General features: G+C 39.3%; 1 protein-coding gene across 1 annotated transcript; it reads left to right on the forward strand.

The window, feature by feature from the left end:
* Positions 1–227: 227 nt before the first annotated feature.
* gsc (goosecoid) lies at positions 228–4668 on the forward strand. Its single transcript, XM_046413982.1, has 3 exons — positions 228–1147; positions 1943–2202; positions 3401–4668. Exons 1-3 carry the CDS (start codon positions 832–834, stop codon positions 3548–3550), a joined length of 726 nt encoding a protein of 241 aa, XP_046269938.1. The 5' UTR covers positions 228–831; the 3' UTR covers positions 3551–4668.
* Positions 4669–22166: the final 17498 nt, after the last annotated feature.

The raw sequence follows: 22166 nt of genomic DNA on the forward strand, positions 1-22166 counted from the left end.
CAGCATCGTCAGTAGTGCGTCCTGTGTCGTCAATTTCAGGCCTATCAATAGGCAATTTCAATAGGCCTATCAATAGGCCTGAAATTTCCTATAAGTTAATATAAAAATTTTAAGTTTTTAAGTTAGACCTTTAACCACTGCTGGGCGTACAGTTGCCTACAAGCTGTGAGTTACTGTTAGTTTTGCTATAATAACAAGTAACAAAAACTGGTGTGCTGTTGTTCACCTAATGCCGACATTAAAAAAAAATCCTGTAACACAATGTAATACAACACAATATTTAGAATATGAATTGGTTGATGAATTCCTTATTTTTGGGTGTCGTTTTAAGATTTACCTCTGACTTTATGGAGGCCTTCTCCGCCCCCTTACAGTAAATACTGATGTAAATGTGTTCCATAGATTATCATGCCTTCACTGACAAGGAAATAATCGGATTACTCTGTAGGAAGAGCCTCTGTGACCCCGTAACGGAGTTTCCAAAGTCTGCAAACAGTGCGGATTATCTTAATTGAATTAATTCTCAATACACAGATTTGTGGCCGTTCACGCCGTGGGCTGCTGCAGCTGATCCCAGAGCAGCCGCTCCGCCGTGACGTCAGCAGACTATAAAACCAGCCCTGCTCTCAACTGGTCCCATTAAACCAAACTGTCCGCATCCCCAGTCGAGCTCGCGGAGTCGCGCATGCAGAGAAGAAAAGTACTCTTCAGAGTCATCATGACGCAGTTTTAGGAGAACTTCCACGGAGCACGGAAAGCTTTCAGTCCAGGGTTTTTTTCATTTTCCCGACTTTTCCTTTTCCCGTTTCCGAGCCACCGCGCACCGGTGTGATGCCCGCCGGAATGTTCAGCATAGACAGCATCTTGTCCGGCCGGCCGAGCTGCAAGGAGCCGCTGCTGCTGCACCGGAGCGGCCCGGTGGTGCTTTCCGCCGGCCTGACGGACTCAATCTACACCGACTACAACGGACTGTACACGTCCACTTGTGGGCCTTCTCCCCCCGGGATTCAGTCTGTGAACGGGACCAGGATAGGATATAACGGCTACTACTACGGACAGTTGCACGTCCAGGGCGCCGGAGGAGGTCCGCCGTGCTGCAGCTCTGTGCCCGGCCTCAGCCAGCAGCAGTGCCCCTGCATCCCTGCAGGTATGACAAGCAAACTTCTTTTACAGTCTTATTTGTGCGTGGAAATTCCCAGTCACGGAATCGACTCAGAATTTGTTTTCTTTTAGTAAGTTTGTAATCTAAGATTGTCGGACCGTATTTTCCAAGTAACATTTAGGAAAACACCAAGTGGTAGCCCACTTTTGGAGACGTTGTGGTTTTATTTTTTTATTTATTTATTTTTTTTGCACCAGGCCTCATTTTGACCCCAAATTGTTAAGATGATCGCCTTTTTTTTTTTTTTTTTTTAAAAAAAGGACTGATTTTCCTTCCTCAAAAAGTCAAGTGATAAGCTACTTTTTGTTTTCTTTAAATCAGTTTACAAAACAAATTTCCCAACATTCGTTCAAAACAGCGAATTGTAGCTTTATTTCACGCACGAACTAAAATCAGCACATCTACGCGTAAACAAATCTGTTCCACGTGAGATGTCAGATGCACGTGTGATGTCTCAATGTCTCTGTCTCGTGTGCGTGATGACCCCATGCTGTTGCGGGTTTGGAGTGCGGTGTAAAATGTTGTTGATCTATTCCCAAACCGTTGCTTTACGCATGAACATACCTGGGGGGTTTAAGGGGGAAAGAGTGTTTGGGTTATTTACTTTATGCATGAACTAAAATATTCATGTGCATTTAATGACTAAGCTCTTTCCAAAGTTTCATATGTCTGCTATTTTACGCACGGCGCCAGTTTCCAGTTATACTGTGACAGTTTGATTGTTCCAACCCGTTCAACTAACCCGCGTATGTGACGTTTCTTCGTTCCTCTGCCACGCAGGCTACGACAGCCCGGGCTCGGTTCTCATCTCTCCGGTCCCGCACCAGATGATGTCCTACATGAACATGGGCAGCCTGTCGCGGACCGAGCTGCAGCTCCTCAACCAGCTGCACTGCCGCAGGAAGCGGAGGCACCGCACCATCTTCACCGACGAACAGCTGGAGGCTCTGGAGGGCCTCTTCCAAGAGACCAAGTACCCGGACGTCGGCACCCGGGAGCAGCTGGCCCGCAAGGTCCACCTCCGGGAGGAGAAGGTCGAGGTCAGTGCAGCTTCGCTCTGCTATTGACAAACATTCGCTATACTGATTCTGACTGTTTAAATTCAAAACAGGCAGAACAACATGGCTGCTCTCATTTTAGATTTTAGTTTTGTTGTAAAGGACTTCATTACAGTTGATACGGCAGAGTTATTATGACTAACTCACTTAGTCTTTCAAGGAAGTGACACACTAGGACATCTTCTGCTACTCAGACCTTATTGTTATCATTATTATTATTAATGTTATTGTTATTATTCTTAAGAATCATATATGTAAACAAACATTGTGGGCCTATCAAGTCCACCTCAGTTACAAAAAGGAGGAAACGGAGTTCACATAATTTAGCATAGCTACGCTAAAATAGTACAGTTAGTTGGCTAATCGCGAATAGGTGAGATATTGCAGTAGATTTGCTTTTTTTTCTATTTTCTTTTCCTTTTTTACAGTGTAGTTTAAATTAATTTACAAAGTCTACGCTTCGTTCATCTGTTTATACAATATAGTTTTGTTGTGGTAGATGCATTGCTCTATATGATTGAAAAAGCCGAGATATTTTCTGAGAAAACCCAGGTGGGCCATGGCTACTGAATAATAATAATAACAATAATAATGAATCGAAGTAACAAAATTGAGCTGTGTGTTAACAGGCCTATAACCGAATTAAATCACCTGTCATCTGACGAGGCTCCTCGTGACACCAGTTGGTTGCAAAAAATAATAAATAAAAAAAATATCAATTCCTAAATAATAACGCACTATAAAGCCGGATGAATATTTGTAATTTTGGGCTATATTCTATGAATAAAAGTGACTTGATATAATGCGAAAAAGAATAATAAGCCAGACAGGTAACTTCATATCAACCCGATATTTCGAACAACTTTTCAGCGGTTGACCGATACAGACAATAGCCTGTACGATAAAAACAAAAGCGTATGTGTAAAAATGAACTTAAGCGTTATAAAACGTTGAGGTTTTAGACTGTGCATTAACTGAAAAGCCTGTTTTGTGTGTGTGTCTAATGTCAGAGACAGGAAGTGCAATATAGTTTAAGTAATTCAAAACCTTGACCAACATGACTCGGTATGTACAGCTTCGACTGATCGGTTAAACTGCGAACACGGTGGTTTAAAAAAGGAAAAGGAAAAGAGAAAGGCGTAGATACTGAAATTGTGCTTTTTTTTTCTAAATCACGTAGGTTTGGTTCAAAAACAGACGCGCGAAGTGGAGGAGGCAGAAAAGGTCCTCATCAGAGGAATCAGAGAACTCTCAGAAATGGAACAAATCGACCAAAACGTCTGCGGAGAAAACCGAGGAGAGCAAAAGTGACGCGGACTCGGACAGCTGATAATAACAGCGACGTGACGCGGCCACATGTGTGTGCACATATAGTGGAAAGTGACGTGGACTCCACGACATGCTGGTGGTGTGATGAAACTTGTTGCCATGTTGCACAGTTGTACATAACTACATTTTATTATTGATTTTTGTGTCCACTATTTATATTTAATTTAAGTTTTTTTTTATGTAATGTTACGCACGCCAGGGGACGTGACTTCCGGTGGATCGATTGACATGTCTGAATATATCGTAATGTTATATGTGACATTTTTATGGATATTAAATGTTGTAATTCTGGTATTTTTTTTTTTCGTTGTAACATTATTCATTGCGCTCAGCCAGCCGCAGGGGGGAAACAAAACATCCGGAGGCGGAGCACAGCATAATCACAGAGCTGTTATGAAGAATAAGCTGAATTTCTTATGTTATTTTATTTTACAAAGATAAGAAAATCAAGCTGCTTAAAAGGACATCGAGTATACATTAAAATACAAATGAAACATCATCAGCACGCTGTCTGATTTTTTTTTTCTTCACGGTGGAGGGATGTTAATTTGGTTGTTTGTTAAACATTTTGAAATTGATGGGAACTGAATGGAAAATAGGATTTCTGTTTTTTGCTGAGCTCCCAGTCCCATTTTCATTTACATTTAACTAGCGACACAACTCTGAAAATACTCTCCTCTAAAAGTACAGAAGTCAGGCACTGAAAATATTAGCAAATAAGTAAAAATACACAAGTATTAGGCCCAGGGTGAAAATATGCTTAATGTATTGAAAGTAGAAGTTATCAAAATGCCTAAAAATGACCGTCAGTATTTTAGAATGAGGTTTTATTGGAATATATGCGTGTATTGATTGGGCTCATGATGATTTCTGTAATGCTTGGAAGCAATTTCCTTCAGTGTGTTTGTGCTGTCTGCTGAAAAACAGGAGTTGGATTTTCATCTGAACATATGTGGCGGGACAATCCTGTCAAAGTTAACTTTTTTACTGTCTATGGTCTTATTATCTGCATCGAACACAAGGCAGGTGTGTGGATGGTGTTGTTTGAATTGTTACAGCACTATAAGCAACACTTCAGCCCTTCTGAACCAGGATCTGCCTTTGTCACTGTGGTGTAAAATGACTTGATGGTCAAAGTCTGCTGTTTTCTAGGTGGAGTCTCATGTCAGGTCCAAATTACTTTCATTATTATTGACATGTGAGAAAAAAAAATCAAACGAACGAACAAAAAAGAACAAAAAAAATAATACAAAAGCAAGAAAGGCAAGGTTAAAACATACCCTCCAAGCTTTCATCTTGATTTCCGTGGCAATGTTACACTGCTTCAAGCCATGGTACTTTTCATGTGGTGCTCAAAGCACCAAAAAATACATTTGAAAAACTCAATGGCAATAATGCTTTCCAGAAGATAATCCACAGACCTTGTTGTGAACAGTTTCATATTAGTTTCATCGGGGTTCGTGTATTATTTTGAGGAACTGGATCATGATTTCTGGAAAGAGACATTCCAGACGTTTTTTCAAATTCATTTTTTGGCATTTCAGGCACTACAAGTTAAGTGCCATCTAATCTCACTATATGCGAGAGACGGCAGACAGCCAATATCTCCAAAATTCTGCCAGTCACACCAAAACAATCTAGATAGATAAACAGCACTACAGGTCATACATAAAAAATATTTATTCTTGATTTTGGGATGAATTATGACTTTAAGAAGGGACGGAGGGAAATGGTTTTAGCGCAGAAGAGCAAGAAAATAATTTCTTTGGTGGCTGGCAATTTATACCAATATATGGACATTTATTGGTTGTTTGCACCCTAGTTACAAGATTAAAATCAAACAGAACGTTTCTATGCGCTGAACCCAATAATTATTTGATGTGCATGACAGTGGACGCAAAATGTAATCAGAGCTGTCCAGTACACTCTGCAGCACACACTGCTAACCAGAGGAGGACACAGCAAACACATCGTACTATAGATCGTCTTTATGCTGTCTTTTCATTAAAAAGCAACAGGGCATCAACAGCTGCTGCTGCCACAACCACAGTTAGGCAATAGATAGATGTTATTGGATGAGTCTCCATTAAAACAAATTTAAAATTTTAAAACATCGTCATTTTCAAGAAGTTTCAGTCTATGCCTTAGGAAGGCTCCTTTTTGCCCCGAAGCTCCACTATAGGTAAGTCTAGCTCCACTAGTCCTGCCATTAGTCCAGGTAACAGCAAACGAATGATAGTACGTTTGAAAATAAAATCAGAAAAGTGTGGTAAATTATCTTAATTTTTCTGAAAAAACAAAAGCAATCATTTATCCCTTTTTATTTCAAAAAGAACATAATTTTATCGAATTTGTTTTCTCTATTTACAGCGAGAAAATTTTGGGATTTGGAGGCGCTGTTGCACATAATGATAGGAGTTTGTAGTGTGTATTTGCTCTAAACTAATATACAGCCATAAGAAGACAGAGCCTTTTAAATGTGAATTAGCATACAAATCGCTCTAATTTTCACTTTTTATAGCAAACACTTTGTATTTTCAGGTTCAAAATGTATAGAATTACCAGGTTAACCATGTTATGTTTATTACAGTGTGTTTAACATTTGTGTCACACCAGTTGAGTGAAATTCACACTCATTAACAGTACGTCCTTAAAACTAGCAGAAGATTTGCAATAATCTTTTTTCTCTTATTATAAGTATTCAGAAAATGAAATAAATGTTTACATATCTGATGAAGAAAGTGTATGTGCTGTTTGGATTAGGTTTACTATCAACATAATGAGGAAATCCTGTTAAAAAAATATTTGTTGAAAATAGCATCTCCTGCAACAAAAATCTAATTTGTGCTTTTATGTATTTTATGTTTCCTCCTAACTGTAGGTTCAAGATGTTTGAAATTAACTTTATGATTCGTTGTGCCAAAGGGACCAATAGATGAAAAAAAAATCTATCAGCAAATACTATTTTTTATTATTAAAAACGCAAATTGTATTTAATCTTTTTTATTATCATCATTTAAAAAAGACAAGAACATTGTTTAGCATGCTAATTTGATAAGTCGTACTTTTTAAAAATGTGAATGCAGTATGTAGAAATGAATGGGATATTGGCAATATTAAAAAGCTATAGTGAAAGAATGAGAAAGTAATGTCAGATGTATGCTGATGTATTTCAACGTGCACCTGAATGCACCACGAAGTCTGCGTTGCCGCCACGCAAAGTGATGTAGATTGCAGAGTTTATGGAGTGCACCTGAATGAAGTCCCTGCCATTGTGTGTGTCAAAGTCTGACACACACACACACCAGAGAAGACAAAAGCAGCGCACATGTAATTGACACCAAAATATCCTTTTTATTACTTGACAATTGTGGTACAAACATTCAACTTTTAACCCTCTGACAGCTGATAAGTACAACCTTCTAATTTTGACTCCTGCTGGCACATAATCAAAGTGTGTGTGTGTATGGGGATGTTATATGGGGATATTAAAATCAGCATAACAGTTGCATAGTTTTGAGTCACTGAAATTTAATAAGAAATTTCTTAAAATTGGGATTAGAACCACCTTGCTTTCTCCTATGCTCGGATCGGGAGGAGAGCGAGGTACCAGCATGCTTTTAAAGTGAGTTTAGAAAAACAGATTAGAGCTGGGGCCAGATCAGCCTCTCTGAGATTTGGCACCAACACAAACCATGAAAACACACTGTCCCTATTAATTCCTTCTATGTACAGTGGTGATTTATTAAGTGTTTCACTGCGCAGCACCAGTGAGATCCACAAAGCCTGCATCCAGAGTCATTAATCTTTTTTTCAGCAGCAGTAATTTTCTATTTCACAAATTTAATACTACTGCTTTTTTCTTTTCTTTTTTTTTTTTTTTTTTTTTGTTAAACTGTTATGATTTTGACCTTTTTATGCACAGTTCCCAGCACTTGGAAAAACAAAGGTGGAGTCCAAGAAAAATTAGGTATTGAGTTAACTTTCAGAGTAGATAAATCTTTTGCTCTTTTGCAAGCATTTTTCTTTTCAAGAATTTTTTTTTCTTCTTTCTCTGCAGCATTCAGTGGGTGAAATGTTGTTACGTAAGCCCGGCTGATGATGCAGACGCCTGATTTATTTAGTCTTTTCTGTGAAATACCTCCACATCTGACAATATCAGTGCCTGTGTGTGTGCGCTGTGGGCGGGTAGATGTCTCTTAATGATGCTGTTAGTGTTTGGGGGTCTGGAGAGTTTTAGCAGTCATGGATTTGGCGGCTGGACTGACAGCTCTTGGGTGGATTCCCTGCTCTAAAGATAGACAGGGGTGTTGGCTGCTCTGTGGTCCACATCCAGAAACATTTCAGAAAATGGCCTCCCTCATCACAGCTGGCTGAGTCAGTCATAAACGAAAGCAAAGACAAATAACGCATATTTTTACAAAATGTAAACTTCCCCCTATATTATTACCATATTTCACTGGGATGACGCGTGGTTTGGAGTTTGTTTTTGTTTTTGCCCATGACTATCTTTTGGCCTCTGGATCTTTCCAGCAAACCCGAGCCTTGAGGCCGCATTAGGGCTGGATGGATACACCAATACTTACAAAGGCATGTACAAATACACACTGTAGCTTACTACCACAGACATTTAAATACCCAGCATGTGGCTGCAATATATGAAGCTGCTTGTTAACTGCCTCACCACCCCTGGCACAATTTCCAAAGAGATTTACAGGATTAGAAGTGTTTTTTGATTTAGTGACTTTACCTTTTTTTCTCAACAGTGATCCTCATCTACACATCATTATTTCAGAAAATTATCCCAACACATTTTCTCCATTATCTAGATCATAAAAGTTAGTACAAAGTGAAGGGCCAGCCTGGACTTCAAACTATGATGCTCTGCTTCACTTCGGACCTGACTCGATGCGGTTCATGACAAGCCGCTCACAGGATTTCACAGGACTTCTTGCTAGATGCAACCAGTATTTTGGTGGCATGTTTCAGATAGATTGGCGCTCTGACTTGGCTAAGGGATATGTTAAAAGTATCCATGAAGACATGCTTCAGATGTTCTACTCAGTCCCTCAGGACACAGCCTGGAATGTTGTCAGGTCTAGTAGCCTTCTGTGGGTTGATTTTGGATAAAAACCTTTTCATGCTGCCTGCAGTCAGCTGGAGTGCCTGGCTGGTGGGCACCAGAACCTACCAGTGTGCTGCCCTGATTTCTATGATTTCTTCAGATCCTGAGAAAAAGCTGTTGAGGTTATCTGGTAGGGAGGGGTCGTTATAAATTGACCATACAGTTGGCTTGTAGCCTGTGGCTGTCTGGAGTCCCTGCCATAAACTCCCCGTGTCCTTAGTGTCAGTGAAGTGACTTGTCAGCTTACGTCCATATAACCTTTTTGCCTCCCTGATGCCTGATACCCCTTTACTTAGCATAAGTTTCGCATGTGCAGGGACTGCCATAAAGTTAGCAATAACAAATATTATAATAATACATACATATGTTTTGGTTAAAATGAGCATTAGGTACTTTAGTTCAGTCATGTCACTTCTGTAAGAAATGTTATGTAAACTACTTAGGTTCAAAGCAAGCCATTTTTGGCACCTCCAAAAAGACACTAGTGCGATTTCTGCAGTCATACTTAGAAGCATAGGGTCACTGACCAGACAGCCATATTTGATGAGTGAAAAAGGGGCTGGAAGTGTACAATAATAATATTCTAATGATAAGATAATACATTTTTTTTTACTTAGTCTGATATGACCAGTAGTTTATACTGGCTAATGTTAGCTAATATTAGCTAACTTTGCACATTACTATGCAGCTTATATTATATTTGCTTACTGTGCAACTGCTACAATTTAGGATGTTCCAAATTAACACTGAATGATTTTATCATGAAAGTAAAATAAGAACACACACTTTGCCAAGAATGTTTATTTTCTACTTATGGTTCCATTTTGTTTACTCTTCTCTCATGATGATATCTGTGACTCAGAAAAATTCAGAAATTGAAGGGAATACTAAGGGACTTCATTTTGTGGCCACAGTGGCCCCTGTTCAGCTAAAGTTGCTTTGAATAATTAAGTTATCTTCACCTCTATGAAGTCTTTTAGCATATTTGAGCTCATTTTTTTCTGGTTTTCTGGCCCATCGTGTTACTGTTTTGGTTCAGTTTCGGTGCTAACCTCATTTCCAGCAGCAGTAGGCAGTTGTTTTTGAAGACTTAGGATAAACCAAGTGCACACTACCTGCTCAGCACACAGTCAGCAACTAGCTGGTGACCACGAGGGAGCATTCAGCAGAACTGCACCAGAGCCTAAATTCATCAGGTGGGTGAAAACATGGCTCAAAATAAACACCTGTGCGCTCTTATGTTTTTGATGTACATGCAAACAAGAATCTGTCAGCTAGCAACTCACCATATAAAGTTTATAAAATGCTGATATATCAGTTTTGATTTTACAGCTTGCTCTGCTTCCCCCTGGTGAACAAAAAAGAAAACAAAGCCAAAAAAATGCTGCTTAAAGAAAGGTTTTCCTCTCCTCTCCTTTTTATTTCTCTGTGTGAATTGAATGAACTGGTGAGTTTAGAGTTCAAAGTTTAAAGCGTTCATTTTGCACTGTACAGTATACTGCAGTAAATCATCGTTTCATATTCATGCAGACTGGATGGACTTCATTCAACATCTTTTTCAGCAACTAAGACACCAGCTCTGAAAAACGCTCTGTTTTCTAGCACTATGTCTTGGAGGATCTGATCTTTTTGTGTTTTATGTGAAATGTAAAAAACTGTATCTTAATCACTCTATCCTGACACATATTCAGCAGCATGGCAGTATTGCCCACGCTTTACAAATAACAAAGTGTAAGGATCCTTTTATTGGCCGAGTTAGCGCCCGTGAAAGCTCTTAACTACTGTAATGTCTTTCTCACCAGCCATGTAATTACACTGCCTGTCACCACACAAATCACAGCACACCCGTCATCTGCTGACTTCAATTAGCCTCCCCCTCCCGGCACCCCCACGCCGCTGGCTTAAAACCACCAAGGAGCCTTAAATCTGAGGAGGAGCTATATTGCAGGTCAAAACCGACTGCTGCCAGTGTTCAATGATCTCCAAGGTGGAGGAGGTGATCATAAAGCCCATGACAACCATGAGCTCCAGAGGACAAGGTCTGCACTGTAAAAAAAAATATAAAAGGTACAGTTGAATCAATGCACAACAGTCAAAAAGAAAGGTTAATTCTAAAGTTTGCATGTTGTAGCCTCCTGTATTTATTACAAAGTTCACATTCCATCAGTACTTGCTGGTTTACTCTCATTTCTGTGTCATATAAAAAATCGACTGTCAGAGGCTTCCAGCTCGTTTGAGTTGTGTAATCCAACACTGCAAATATCATGTTTCTCAAATCGTGCTTCTTCTGTTGTCAAGCTTCTGTTTTTGGTGGCAGTTCAAAAGTCCATATTGACTAAAAAAGTCTGCGCTACATTACCACACACTGGTAACATAACCTTGGCATTTCCACCCAAAACCCATAAGGTCCATTTAAACTACATATTAAGTTATTTTGTAAAATAAAATAAAATAATGTAAACCACACTTGTAAAGGGCTTACCCCTGCACACCCCTTAACTCAGTAAAACCACTGAAACTACTTAATATATCACAGTCGGTTAAATTATCCATTAATTTACCTCAGTAGGGGTAAACATATTAAATACCCGATACCAAATACCTCAATATTGAATACCGGTTTCTTAGATATTATTATTTGCTCTGAAATTTTTCATACCTTTAATGTAAAAAAGAAAATCTCTCTCTGGCCACCATAAACAACACTAAAGGTATTTGCTGAGTTTCCAGGGGTAAATTATGGCTTAACTCAGCTGTAGCAGATCAGAATAAGATCATCAGTTTGAAACAAAACATTACACCTTGTTGTTAACTCCGATTTAAACTGCTGAATGTTTTATCAAGTTTCGACTACTAGAAATGTAAGAACAAGGACATCCTCAGTGATAGCTGTTGTTTTAATTATTGATCTTTTTATGCACAAGTCTTGGCTTCGAGCAAGGAACTTCCCGTTTTATAATGCATTTGCTCATCTTTTGTACTGCTTTGGGATAATTTCAAGCCACACAAAAGTCCAACTCTCAGCCATATATAAAACTGTCTCCAATAATGTACAATAATGCTTTTATTCCAGTGGCTCCGGACACCCACAATTTACATCTCCTACTTTACAACTCCGTTTTCTAGCGTTCTGGTGACTCTCGGAATGCATTAATAGAAGAGACATTGATGAAGCAGATGGAAACAAAAGTTAATTTCACCATGTTACAGTAAAATTCTTAGACTGCATTTAATATGGTTAACTGATAACATACGACAGTAGCAGTGAATAAGGAGGTGAATTGGTTCCACCATGCCGCTCTGTGGTTCTATAGTATGACTACTATTTTGGAGGTCTTTAAGGCTTGACTTGCTTTGCTAGGGGGTATAATGTGTTTTCTGTAGTGGGCTCATGCCAAGGCAAACACACCTGAATAATCTAGATGAAGTATACCTATCAAAACACATGTCTGCATTGCCCGCCCTGTATGGTGTGTACCGCAGACTGGATCAATTGTGGTTTTTCAATTGGTTGGTGATGGAGAGCTGGGCAAGCATATACTGGGATGATGGTCTGACCACTTATTACTTCCTCAGGGTGAAGCTGAGGCTGTGGGCCGGGGGGACAGGGAGTGGTATGGTGTGGAGGCCGTGGGGTTGATAAGGAAACAGAAAAAGCCTGTAAAGGGAAAGTAAGACACTTAGTGATGAACGAGGAAAAATGAGTTGTAGAAAATTGTTGCTCAACATAAGCCACAACAATATGCTGAAGACTGTGCAAAGAAATGTGTGACAATGCTAAGAGCCACCAAACTCTGTTGGACAAGACGCACATCCACTGGAGCTCTGAACGTGACACTTGGGCATTTTCTTATAAACACTTGGACTTTGTGACATGTGTGATAGGTTCTGCATTGATGAAATTAATAAAATAATGCAATTTTATGTAACACATAATGATTTACATACGGTTCCAACACAGTTGTTATGTTTTTCTTCCTTATGACAGACAGTTGACTTCATGAGCAAAACCAATAAATTTTAGCATTGAGCTATTTTAGCAAAAAAAATTTAGCATTGACTTTCAAGTTTTAGTGCTTGTTGACATTGAACTTCCTATTCACATCTGGTCACCCTATGAGACCCAATCACCAAAGTCCAGTAGAGATACTTCACTGGACTGCTATCACTTGCCCAAACTGGAGAGAAAATACAGAGAAAACCTCCCAACAAGATACTAAATCAGCCACTTGGGATAAATAGTTCAGCATGGTCAGTTGCCCTTTGCTTCTAAGAATGACACTGTAGTTATTTTTTAGTGTCATTTTTGCAGGCGCCCCTATATTGTAGTTGCAAAAGACAGAAAGTCAGAAAGCCCAAGGTCTGAATCCCGCCCATGACCACTTGTTAAAGCTGCCTTGTTAGAAACTTAAATTATATAAGTAATATAGTAATGTAAGTGTGTTACAAATGTACTTAAACTTTTTTGAAAATCTAACCAAACTACAATTGTTTCACAATGTTAATAACAGTTCAATTGATAACATGCAACAAAGGTCTCGTTTGGGTTCAAAATGGGAACGTTGCATTTCAAGTATGGGAAGTTAAACCCCTACGACCACAAGGACATGCCAAAGGCAATGGCTTTGAAATATTAGTGAATGCAGAAAATCACTTAGTACCACTATCTGCCTTTACAGCTGCATGAAAAATCGAAGAAAAGGGCTTTACAAAATGGGGAAAAGTCTATGATCACTTGTTTTGCAGGGGAAGCTCATTATCTGGCTACAAGGCTAGGTAAGGGTTTATATTTGGGTGTTGGGGGTTTGTGGGGGATTTGTAGCTGGACATGCCCTGCTGACCTGCTGTGGAATGTTTTCCCCCAAGTTCAATCCCACCCTCGGGGGATTTCTGGGTTTTTAGCTGCTGCTCACCTCTGTTGCCGACATTATCCAGAAATCCTTCACCACAACACCACCTGAAACTTCTAGCAGGCAGCATATTTAAATCACCCTGCAATGTCAACCCATCCTCCCCCATTCACTTCCACCCAACAGGCATGGACTCACAGTAAATTGCTTGTTTTTGACCCCAGAGTGTCCCCCGTTGTCCTCCTCCACTCTGTCTCCTAGTTGCTGAGAGCGAGGGGTAAATAAAACAATGTGTGGATTAATGATCAAGTGATTTGAAGACTGTGTTCTTCCAAGGGCCAGAGCAAACCGCTTTTTATTTACCCAAAGGATAAATCAAAATTATGGGCTGTATCAACAATAGAACTGCGCTCCCCAGAGGGAAAAAAGTAAATGATAGATCATCAGTGGAAAAGAATATGCTATGAATTACACAAGGTCCCTTCTGTCTAGTTATCTGATAATAGCTGCTCCTTCACACGCAAGAATATGACACGCTGATTAATCCAGGTTTTTTGTTAAATACTCTTGAATAAGGAAATCCACAGTGGATTATGTCACATGGTAAGAAAGGAGGAAGGAAAAATCACACCTACTATATTTTCTCCAGCTTGATGTCGGTTTTTGGTCAGTAAACAGCAAATACGCAGCTGTGTGTGTGGTGGTCGGTGGTGGACTCTGCATCTCTACTTATGATGGCTGACCTGAGCTCAGCCAGTGAAGTCTCTGCTGTGAAGTTCTGAGTCACCCAGTGAGTTAAGACCAACAAGTTAACAAGTCAAATCCAAGAACTAAAATTTGTTTATTCAGTGTCCATTTGCTGTCAGGAAATAAATAATTCATTTTCTGCATGATTTATATAACAATTTACAGTTTTTTTTAAATACACATTATGTATACAATACAATCACTGAAACCTCTCATTTACACACAGGTAAACACCCGCTTTAACATTTTTATATGTGTAATAAATTTAGACAATTTGGTGCTGTCTCTTGGTAGCTGGTCAGACTGTCATATCCTATAGCCAATATAGATTTGCGCACGACTGTACAGTGCAAGGTTTATGTGTTAACACATAAGCCCCGTTAAACCCTGCTTTGGTGTTTTTTTGTCGTCATCTTTAGTGCAATGTGTAGCTTTGGTGCTCTTATTTGCTGGTAAGCAGTGATGAAATTTCTTTTCCTTTCTGTTAATGGTGGTGTTCTTTTCTGCAGCAAAGAGGAAAATACATTCCGCTGACTCCTACAGAGAATTCATCACATTCTCTGTCGTCTCTGTCTGGGACACTCCTATTGAAACTTCCATGATTATTCTTGTGTCAGAGAGAAAGGTTTGTACTTGTGGATTCCCTATATTTAGTGTTGAGGGCAGTGCTCAGTGTTTCCTCTCTTTCAACATGTACGTCCTAAGCAGCTTCCCCTGGAGCTGCTGCTTCACCCAGGAACAGCTGCATCTGCTTATGGCTGACATACAGGGAGTAGATCCTAATTGACTGTTGCATTAGATTTGTCTGTCAGGCTGCCAACTCCTGCTTTAAAGCTAGTAGGATGTTGTTCACTCCTGAGAAGAGGCCAGTGTGTAGATTTACAGAAAAGTCATGGGTTTAAGTAAGCTTTTTGCGGGAGTGTGTGTCTATAGAAGCTGTTTCTGCCATCTTGTGGAGTAAAGCTGTAGTACAGTAAAGAAAGGATCTGAGCAGTGTAAGAGACAGTTGTCTTATTTCTTTTTCAGAGTGTTAATTTTTGCACACTTGCATATAGAACAAGTACCGCTGATGGTATACCATAGCACAAAATAATTTTAATATACAGTGGTGTGGTAATTTCTGCTTTCCTCTCATAGAGATCAGAGTCAAGTGCACCGATATCCATCAGACAGGAAAAGACTGGTTTCATCTAAAGACATCAGAATCCACAGACAGCTTCAAGTGCAACCTGAATCACATTTTTTTGTGCATGTGACACACATCAGACCACTGTTGAAGAGTCAGCTCACCCAAAACACAAACAGCAAAGACAGAATATTTTCACTCGTACCTCTCATGGTCATAGTCAGATGAATCCCTAATCTCCAAAGTGCAATACATTAACTTTTTACAGCTCACTGATTCTTGGGAATTTGGATAAAACAGGTTTTAATTTTGAAAATAAAAAGTTAGTTAAATTACAGAATGTGAAGGTATATCATTATAGACCAAGGTATTATCTGTTCAGCAACAATGCAGTGCAACCTCCTGAATTTTTTAGCAAAATAGGCGTTTTTCCAGTTATTACTATGTTTTTATCAACACCATCAGACACAATAATAAGCAAATTATTTTTTATTTATTTGGTCTAATACGTATTTAGAGTTTTTAAGTCACTGTCTGGCATTCTTAGTACATACATGCTGTTAAATGTTGAATATTTACTTTTGTTTGTTTTTTATACTGTTTCACTTGTACTCCCTTAAAAGATCTAACATCATACAGCGTTTAGTTAGCGTTAGCGTTAAGTCTAAATAGAAAAAGTAATGTTTTTTTATTTAACAAAGATATTTTAGCATTAAAAGAGACTATTACTTTAATAACTCAACAACACTGAAGAAACATAGTGTCAGCATATTCATTTAAAACAAATAAAGCTCCCTCTGACGGTGGTGACTTTAGAACTGACCGTGGTGACACCAATGTGACTGTGGTGATAGAGGCCTCATTACAGCATACAATTCCAAAATGTAAACCACTCAATGGCTTAGTCAATGGCTTCCTGCTTAACAAAATATAACAATCCTGAGCACAGTGATAAACATTTTTCAAGGAATATAAGGTACAATTAAGCAATATCATTATTGAAAGTACCCCCCCCCCCCCCCCCCCCCCCCCCCCATTACCAGTAGGAATAATGTACATCCATCCATCCATTTTCTATACCGCTTATCCGTCAGGGTCACGGGGGAGCTGGAGCCTATCCCAGCTGACTACGGGCGAGAGGCGGGGTTCACCCTGGACTGGTCGCCAGTCAATCGCAGGGCCAACACACAAAGACAGACAACCACACACTCTGTATGTGCATGTTTTTGGTATTGTGGGAGGAAGCCGGAGAACCCGGAGAAAACCCACGCAGGCACAGGGAGAACATGCAGACTCCACATAGAAGGGCCCAGACCGGGATTCGAACCTGGAACCCTCTTGCTATGAGGCGACAGAGCTAACCACTGCACCACCGTGCCGCCCAGGAATAATGTACAATGCATCATTATTATTTCTCATAGCATTCATCTCTCTAGAGGATCTTGCTCTTGTTTTCTTTCTTTCCCTCTCTCCTGCTATAGCCCGCCTACTCTGAGCAGGCTCATGTATGGCCTGATCCACTGGACTGTCTGGGGGAGTTTCTGGGTGATCTGATCCCTTTCTCTTACATTCTCTTGATACTTGTTGTCTGTGTTTCCAAGCCTTTCTCTGACTTCTCTTTTCCCTTTCATTCAAGTCATTGATATTTTTTATCTTCCCTTCCTCCACCCTCTTCTTCCATCTTTGCCTTTCTGTTCTGAGGTATTCCTCCTTTAACCTCCACAGATAGCTGCTTCCTGGCCATAACTTCCTAAAATACATAAAGTTAAACTTGAGTGTAATGACTATGAAACTGGGGGGGAAATTACAGTTAATGTTAGATTTGGTTAAATGTTGTCACGCCATTTTTATTTGGCTTTAGTCATTGGAGATGCACAGCCTACAAGGGACATTGTATACTATATGCTATGTAGGTAGGTAGTAGGTGCACTATGTGCAAGCCAAAAGAACATGGCATAATGGTGAATTGAGAGTGAGGGAAGGCACACCTCATCCCCTGGGGTTGGACGATATGGAAAAAATATAGGGGGAATTACATAAATAAAAATACAAAAGAGGTTAATGAAACATTACAGGTCATATTGATATTTATCAACAATTATATTCTAGCCTCCATTGAGGACCATTTGGAGGTTTTTGTCAGCACCGTCAGACTGGACAGTGGTGACGTCTGACGGTGGTGACAAAAACCTACTCTTTCATATGATATGCATGAGTTGTTCACATTAGCCATCTTGTTCCCCCTCTGTTGCTAGCTACTTCAGACCTCTTCTTAAAAAGTATACATTTATGTCATAATCTAATCTAATATAAAAGAGACGGTGATGACATGTTATGGTTGCGACAGTAGCAGTGTTCAAAAATATGAACAAATTTAAGAGAAAATAGCATGCAGTAGAGCTGGAGGTTTGAAAATAAGGTCCTCAGGAATGTAGTTGATCTCGTAGTTGCCTGATTTTATTGCTTTTTATAATTATCTGACGGTGGTGACGAATATGTGGGACACATTTTGAGCAACCAAAAAATAATAGTAAATGTTGTTCAAAACTCATTGTTCGTAGTTTTTAATACATATTACAACATACTCTTTGATGTGGTAAAGATTTTATTCAATTCTATTATTACTTTTTGTTTTTTTAATCACGTTGAAATGACTATCTCTGATTTTGTAGGCAATGGGCCAGCATATAATCATTAAATTAATAAAAATAAACCTATAAAAAAACCCTACAAAGGTGCAAAGGACCCCCTGATAATAACCTTGATTGATTCTTTTTATTCATGAAAAGGTTATTAATTTCCAACAGAATGAGCACTTTTCTTAGTGGGACTTGTTTTTGACAAATTTTCAAGAATCAGTGAGCTAATTATGTAAATAATTGTGCAATACTGTAGAAGAAGAAGAAGAATCAGCTTTATTGACAGTATATATATTTTTACATACACACACTGCATTTAACCCATCCTTAGTTGAACATACATGCAACACCCAACACCCAGCAAAGCAAGCAGTGAAACACACACAGGAGCAGTGGGCAGCATCAAGCGCCCGTAGAGCAAATTGGGGGTTGAGTGCCTTGCTCAAGGGCACATCAGCCATCTAATGGAGGGGGGGGACCATTTGTCACATTAATCACTCCACCACACCCAAATTTTACCTGTTCGTCCAGTGGGGGAATCGAACCGGTGACAGATACAGTGCTACCTATCCAAAGTATCCCACAATATTTCTATGCTCAGCCGTTCACATGTACGCAGATAATTGAACGGCACCTGAAACCCCTTCCCCCACACAGGTGCTCTCAGTTCATTCTTTTTCATGCAGCTTTCATCTTTGTTCTTACGTATAAACAACACAGACACCTTGAATGCTTCATCTGACAGTGTGTGCTGTTATTCCCATTTTAATCATCAGTATATCAATAAACAGTATATGGACAAAAAAGACAAAAGTATTGGGTCACATGACCATTTAGACCAACAGGCTTTAATTCAGTTCAATTCAATACATTTGAATAGTGCCAAATCACAACAGCAGAAATAGAGTAGTTCTACAACAAAACCCCCTTGAGCAAGCACTTGGTGACAGTGGTGAGGAAAAACTTCCTTTTAGAAGGCAGAAACCCCTGAGCAGAACCCGGATCAATGCGGGCGACCATCTGCCTTGACCGGTTGGGTTGAGAGAGAGAGAGAGAGAGAGAGAGAGAGAGAGAGAGACAGCAAGAGAGAGAGAGAGTGTGTGTGTGTGTGGGGGGGCACACCCACACAGACAGAGATGCAACAACAGCAATAACAAGTATTAGAGTATTAGAATAACATGGACAATATCAACAATAATGATTTTGATACTAGTAGTATTAGTAACAGTAGCAATAATAATTATGCAGAAATATAACAGGTAGCAATAACAGTCGTCAGTGTCAAACAGGACCACAGCAAGCGGTCCAGACATGATCCATGGGAACATGAGAATTGGGAAAGCACAAAGACTCCGGGGAAGAAGTCGAGTTAGTGACATGCATTGATGGGACATGGACATGTGTGGAAGGAGAGTTAGAGGAGGAGAGGTCTCTGGTCTCAACTCTGGGTTGTCATGATTTTGGTTTAATAAGAAACTCAGATTTCTAGATATGAGAGCTGCTCCATCCAAAGTGGAATGAATGCCGTCTCTCCTAATGAGACCAGATCTTCCTCAGGTCTGCCAATTATCTACAAAGCCCACATCATTTGCTGGATACCACCTCGACAGCCTTCGTGAAAATGATCATGAAAATCGTAAGTGTATAAATAAAATAGTAAGTGGTTGACTCAAACAGGCATTCAAAGTAGCAATGTGAAATTACTAACTATAGTGGAGAGTAAAACAATTTGAGCGAGGTTTAATTAAAGAGCAGTACGGAGCTGGTAGTAACATCAATGACACACAACAACAGGAAGTGACGCAGAACGCTTAACATAGCAGGTTATGATAATAATAATAATAATAATAATCGAACAGGTAAGTTGGACAGAAAGGGTTGCCCCAAAAGTAAGCCCCATCGTCTTCATTATCACCCATATGATGACAGTCTTTCCCAAACGCTGAGATAACTTCATGCATGACCTGCATCTCAGGTTGGTTTGTTGCTTATCGAGGCAGATGACATGATATCTACAAGGTCTGGTGTTAGTACAGCCATCTTTCCCTACCATACATGTTCACAGGCTGTGAGCTGCAATCAGAGACACAATTCTCTGAGGCCTCCAGACTCCACATCCTCTCCTTCACCGCTTGGAAAAACAGCAAAGTCAGACTTGACAGACAGCAAGTTTACAAAGCTCTTCAGGTATTAACAGATTTGATCCTTGCTGGAAGAGGAAGGGCCTTTGGGAGGGAGGTTTGAGGGATATCAGCATTGCAGAGGAGGTGCACAGCCAAGAATCCTTACTAACTTGGCAGTCATGCTATTATATCTGATTTAGGACTGTGCGAATGTCTTGTTTTGTTAAATGTATCAGCATTGCATATCTTTGACATGAAATTATGAAAATAATTAGTGCAGGGACAGTACAATTTCTGACTTAAATTTTGAGTAAGATCAATGTCAGTGTTATTATTTCCTGATCATTATTTACCTTATTTATCATCATTTAGTTCTTAGGGTACATTCAATATGGTTAATTCATTTCAAGGAAAATGTAACACTCATACTGTAAAAAGTTATTGTTCATATTGCAGGTGCTCAACAGATTATTTGAAATGTCAAATAACAAAACAAACTTTGTCTACAAATTAGATTTTCTTGAGAGTTGAAATCGCACTACTTATTATTTTATAGAACAAATTTAATCAGTAGGATTTGTGTACAAGTGTATGAAAAGTTGTCAGCATTTCACGCACTGATTTTATTGACATATAATCATATTCACAATTTTTCCCTTACCTTAAACAAAGTGCTTTTGTTGCGTAAACCTTATCACAGACAAACCTAACCTAAACAAGTGTTCAACTGTACGTCTACCATGTACCCTGACTTCACTCAGTCAAAGAAATTTGTTGTTGACATGAAATATAATTATGCCGTGAGACATGAAAAAAATTGTCTTTATGACTTTGTGACTATTTGACAAACTGATACTATGTTGACACACAACACTGACATAATATTACTTGTTATGGTTGATATTGAGAGCATGCTAGCAAACAACTTACATATCTAGCAGACACAGATCAACATGAGCATTATTCACTTGGATAGATGTTTGAGATCACCTGATGATTGTCTAATCAAATGTTCACTGTGCTCTTAGCTCTATTTTAGTCAACACCACCTCCTGAGAAAATATCTGGCTCTGTAACTGCTAAATGCTACGCTAACTTCACCAGTCAGCTGTTTGGCACTGAATTGTGGGTTTATCTGAACTTTTTTTTTTTTCCACTAAAAACAACTGTCTTTTTGAAACAAGATTCAAAACAATGAAGTCAAAGAGACTGAAAAACAGCTGTGGGTAATTCTTTTAAAACATTGTCATATCTTCCATGGAATGAATATTTTATCTCTTATTTTTAATTCTACACCCATCAAAGTGGTCATTTTAACATCCATTTGAAAACCCACAGATCTCACTCTCAATGTTTTTCTTATACCATTTCTTTGGAAGAAAGTATTTCCAGGGAAAACTGTCTGTGATGAGCTCTGTGGGTTATCCACAGTATCAGGGAGATTTTTTTCTGGAAATCCACATTGCTGCTGATGTTTTCAAATGTAATTTTTCAAAGCTGGGAGAACAACAAGCAGAATTCCTTTTGTCTGGTAAAGCCAGTAATTCCAAATCTGAACAAATAAAGCTAATACTATCTGCATGGATTGATAGGATGGAAAGTGAAAAAATATTTGGCTCCAAGTTGAATGAATAGTCTGTGATCTGAGGCTACAAAAGGCAACATTCATCTAAACACCTCTGTGATGTTTCAAATTTACTTAAAAGGCAGCTGACACACAAGCATAAATATTTGACTTTGCTTTTCAGGTGAGTTGAGTAAAAGGGCAGTGGGCTGTGTTTCAAGATGGATGACAGGATAAGAGGGTGATTGGGTGAGATGGGGAAGGTTCATAGAAACTGATATAACTTGTGATTACAGTCATCTCCACTGACCCCAGAAAGACTGCCGAGTTGGCAGCCGCTCCCCTGTCTAATCTCCAGCTGCTAAGTGAGTAATTGGAAGTGAGAGCTTATGTATTTTTGTAATGAGTTGACAGCGTATTCGCACTCCTTGCCCAAAAGGTTC

This window comes from Scatophagus argus, chromosome 15 (genome assembly GCF_020382885.2).
Source record: "Scatophagus argus isolate fScaArg1 chromosome 15, fScaArg1.pri, whole genome shotgun sequence".
NCBI classification, from domain to species: Eukaryota; Metazoa; Chordata; class Actinopteri; family Scatophagidae; genus Scatophagus; species Scatophagus argus.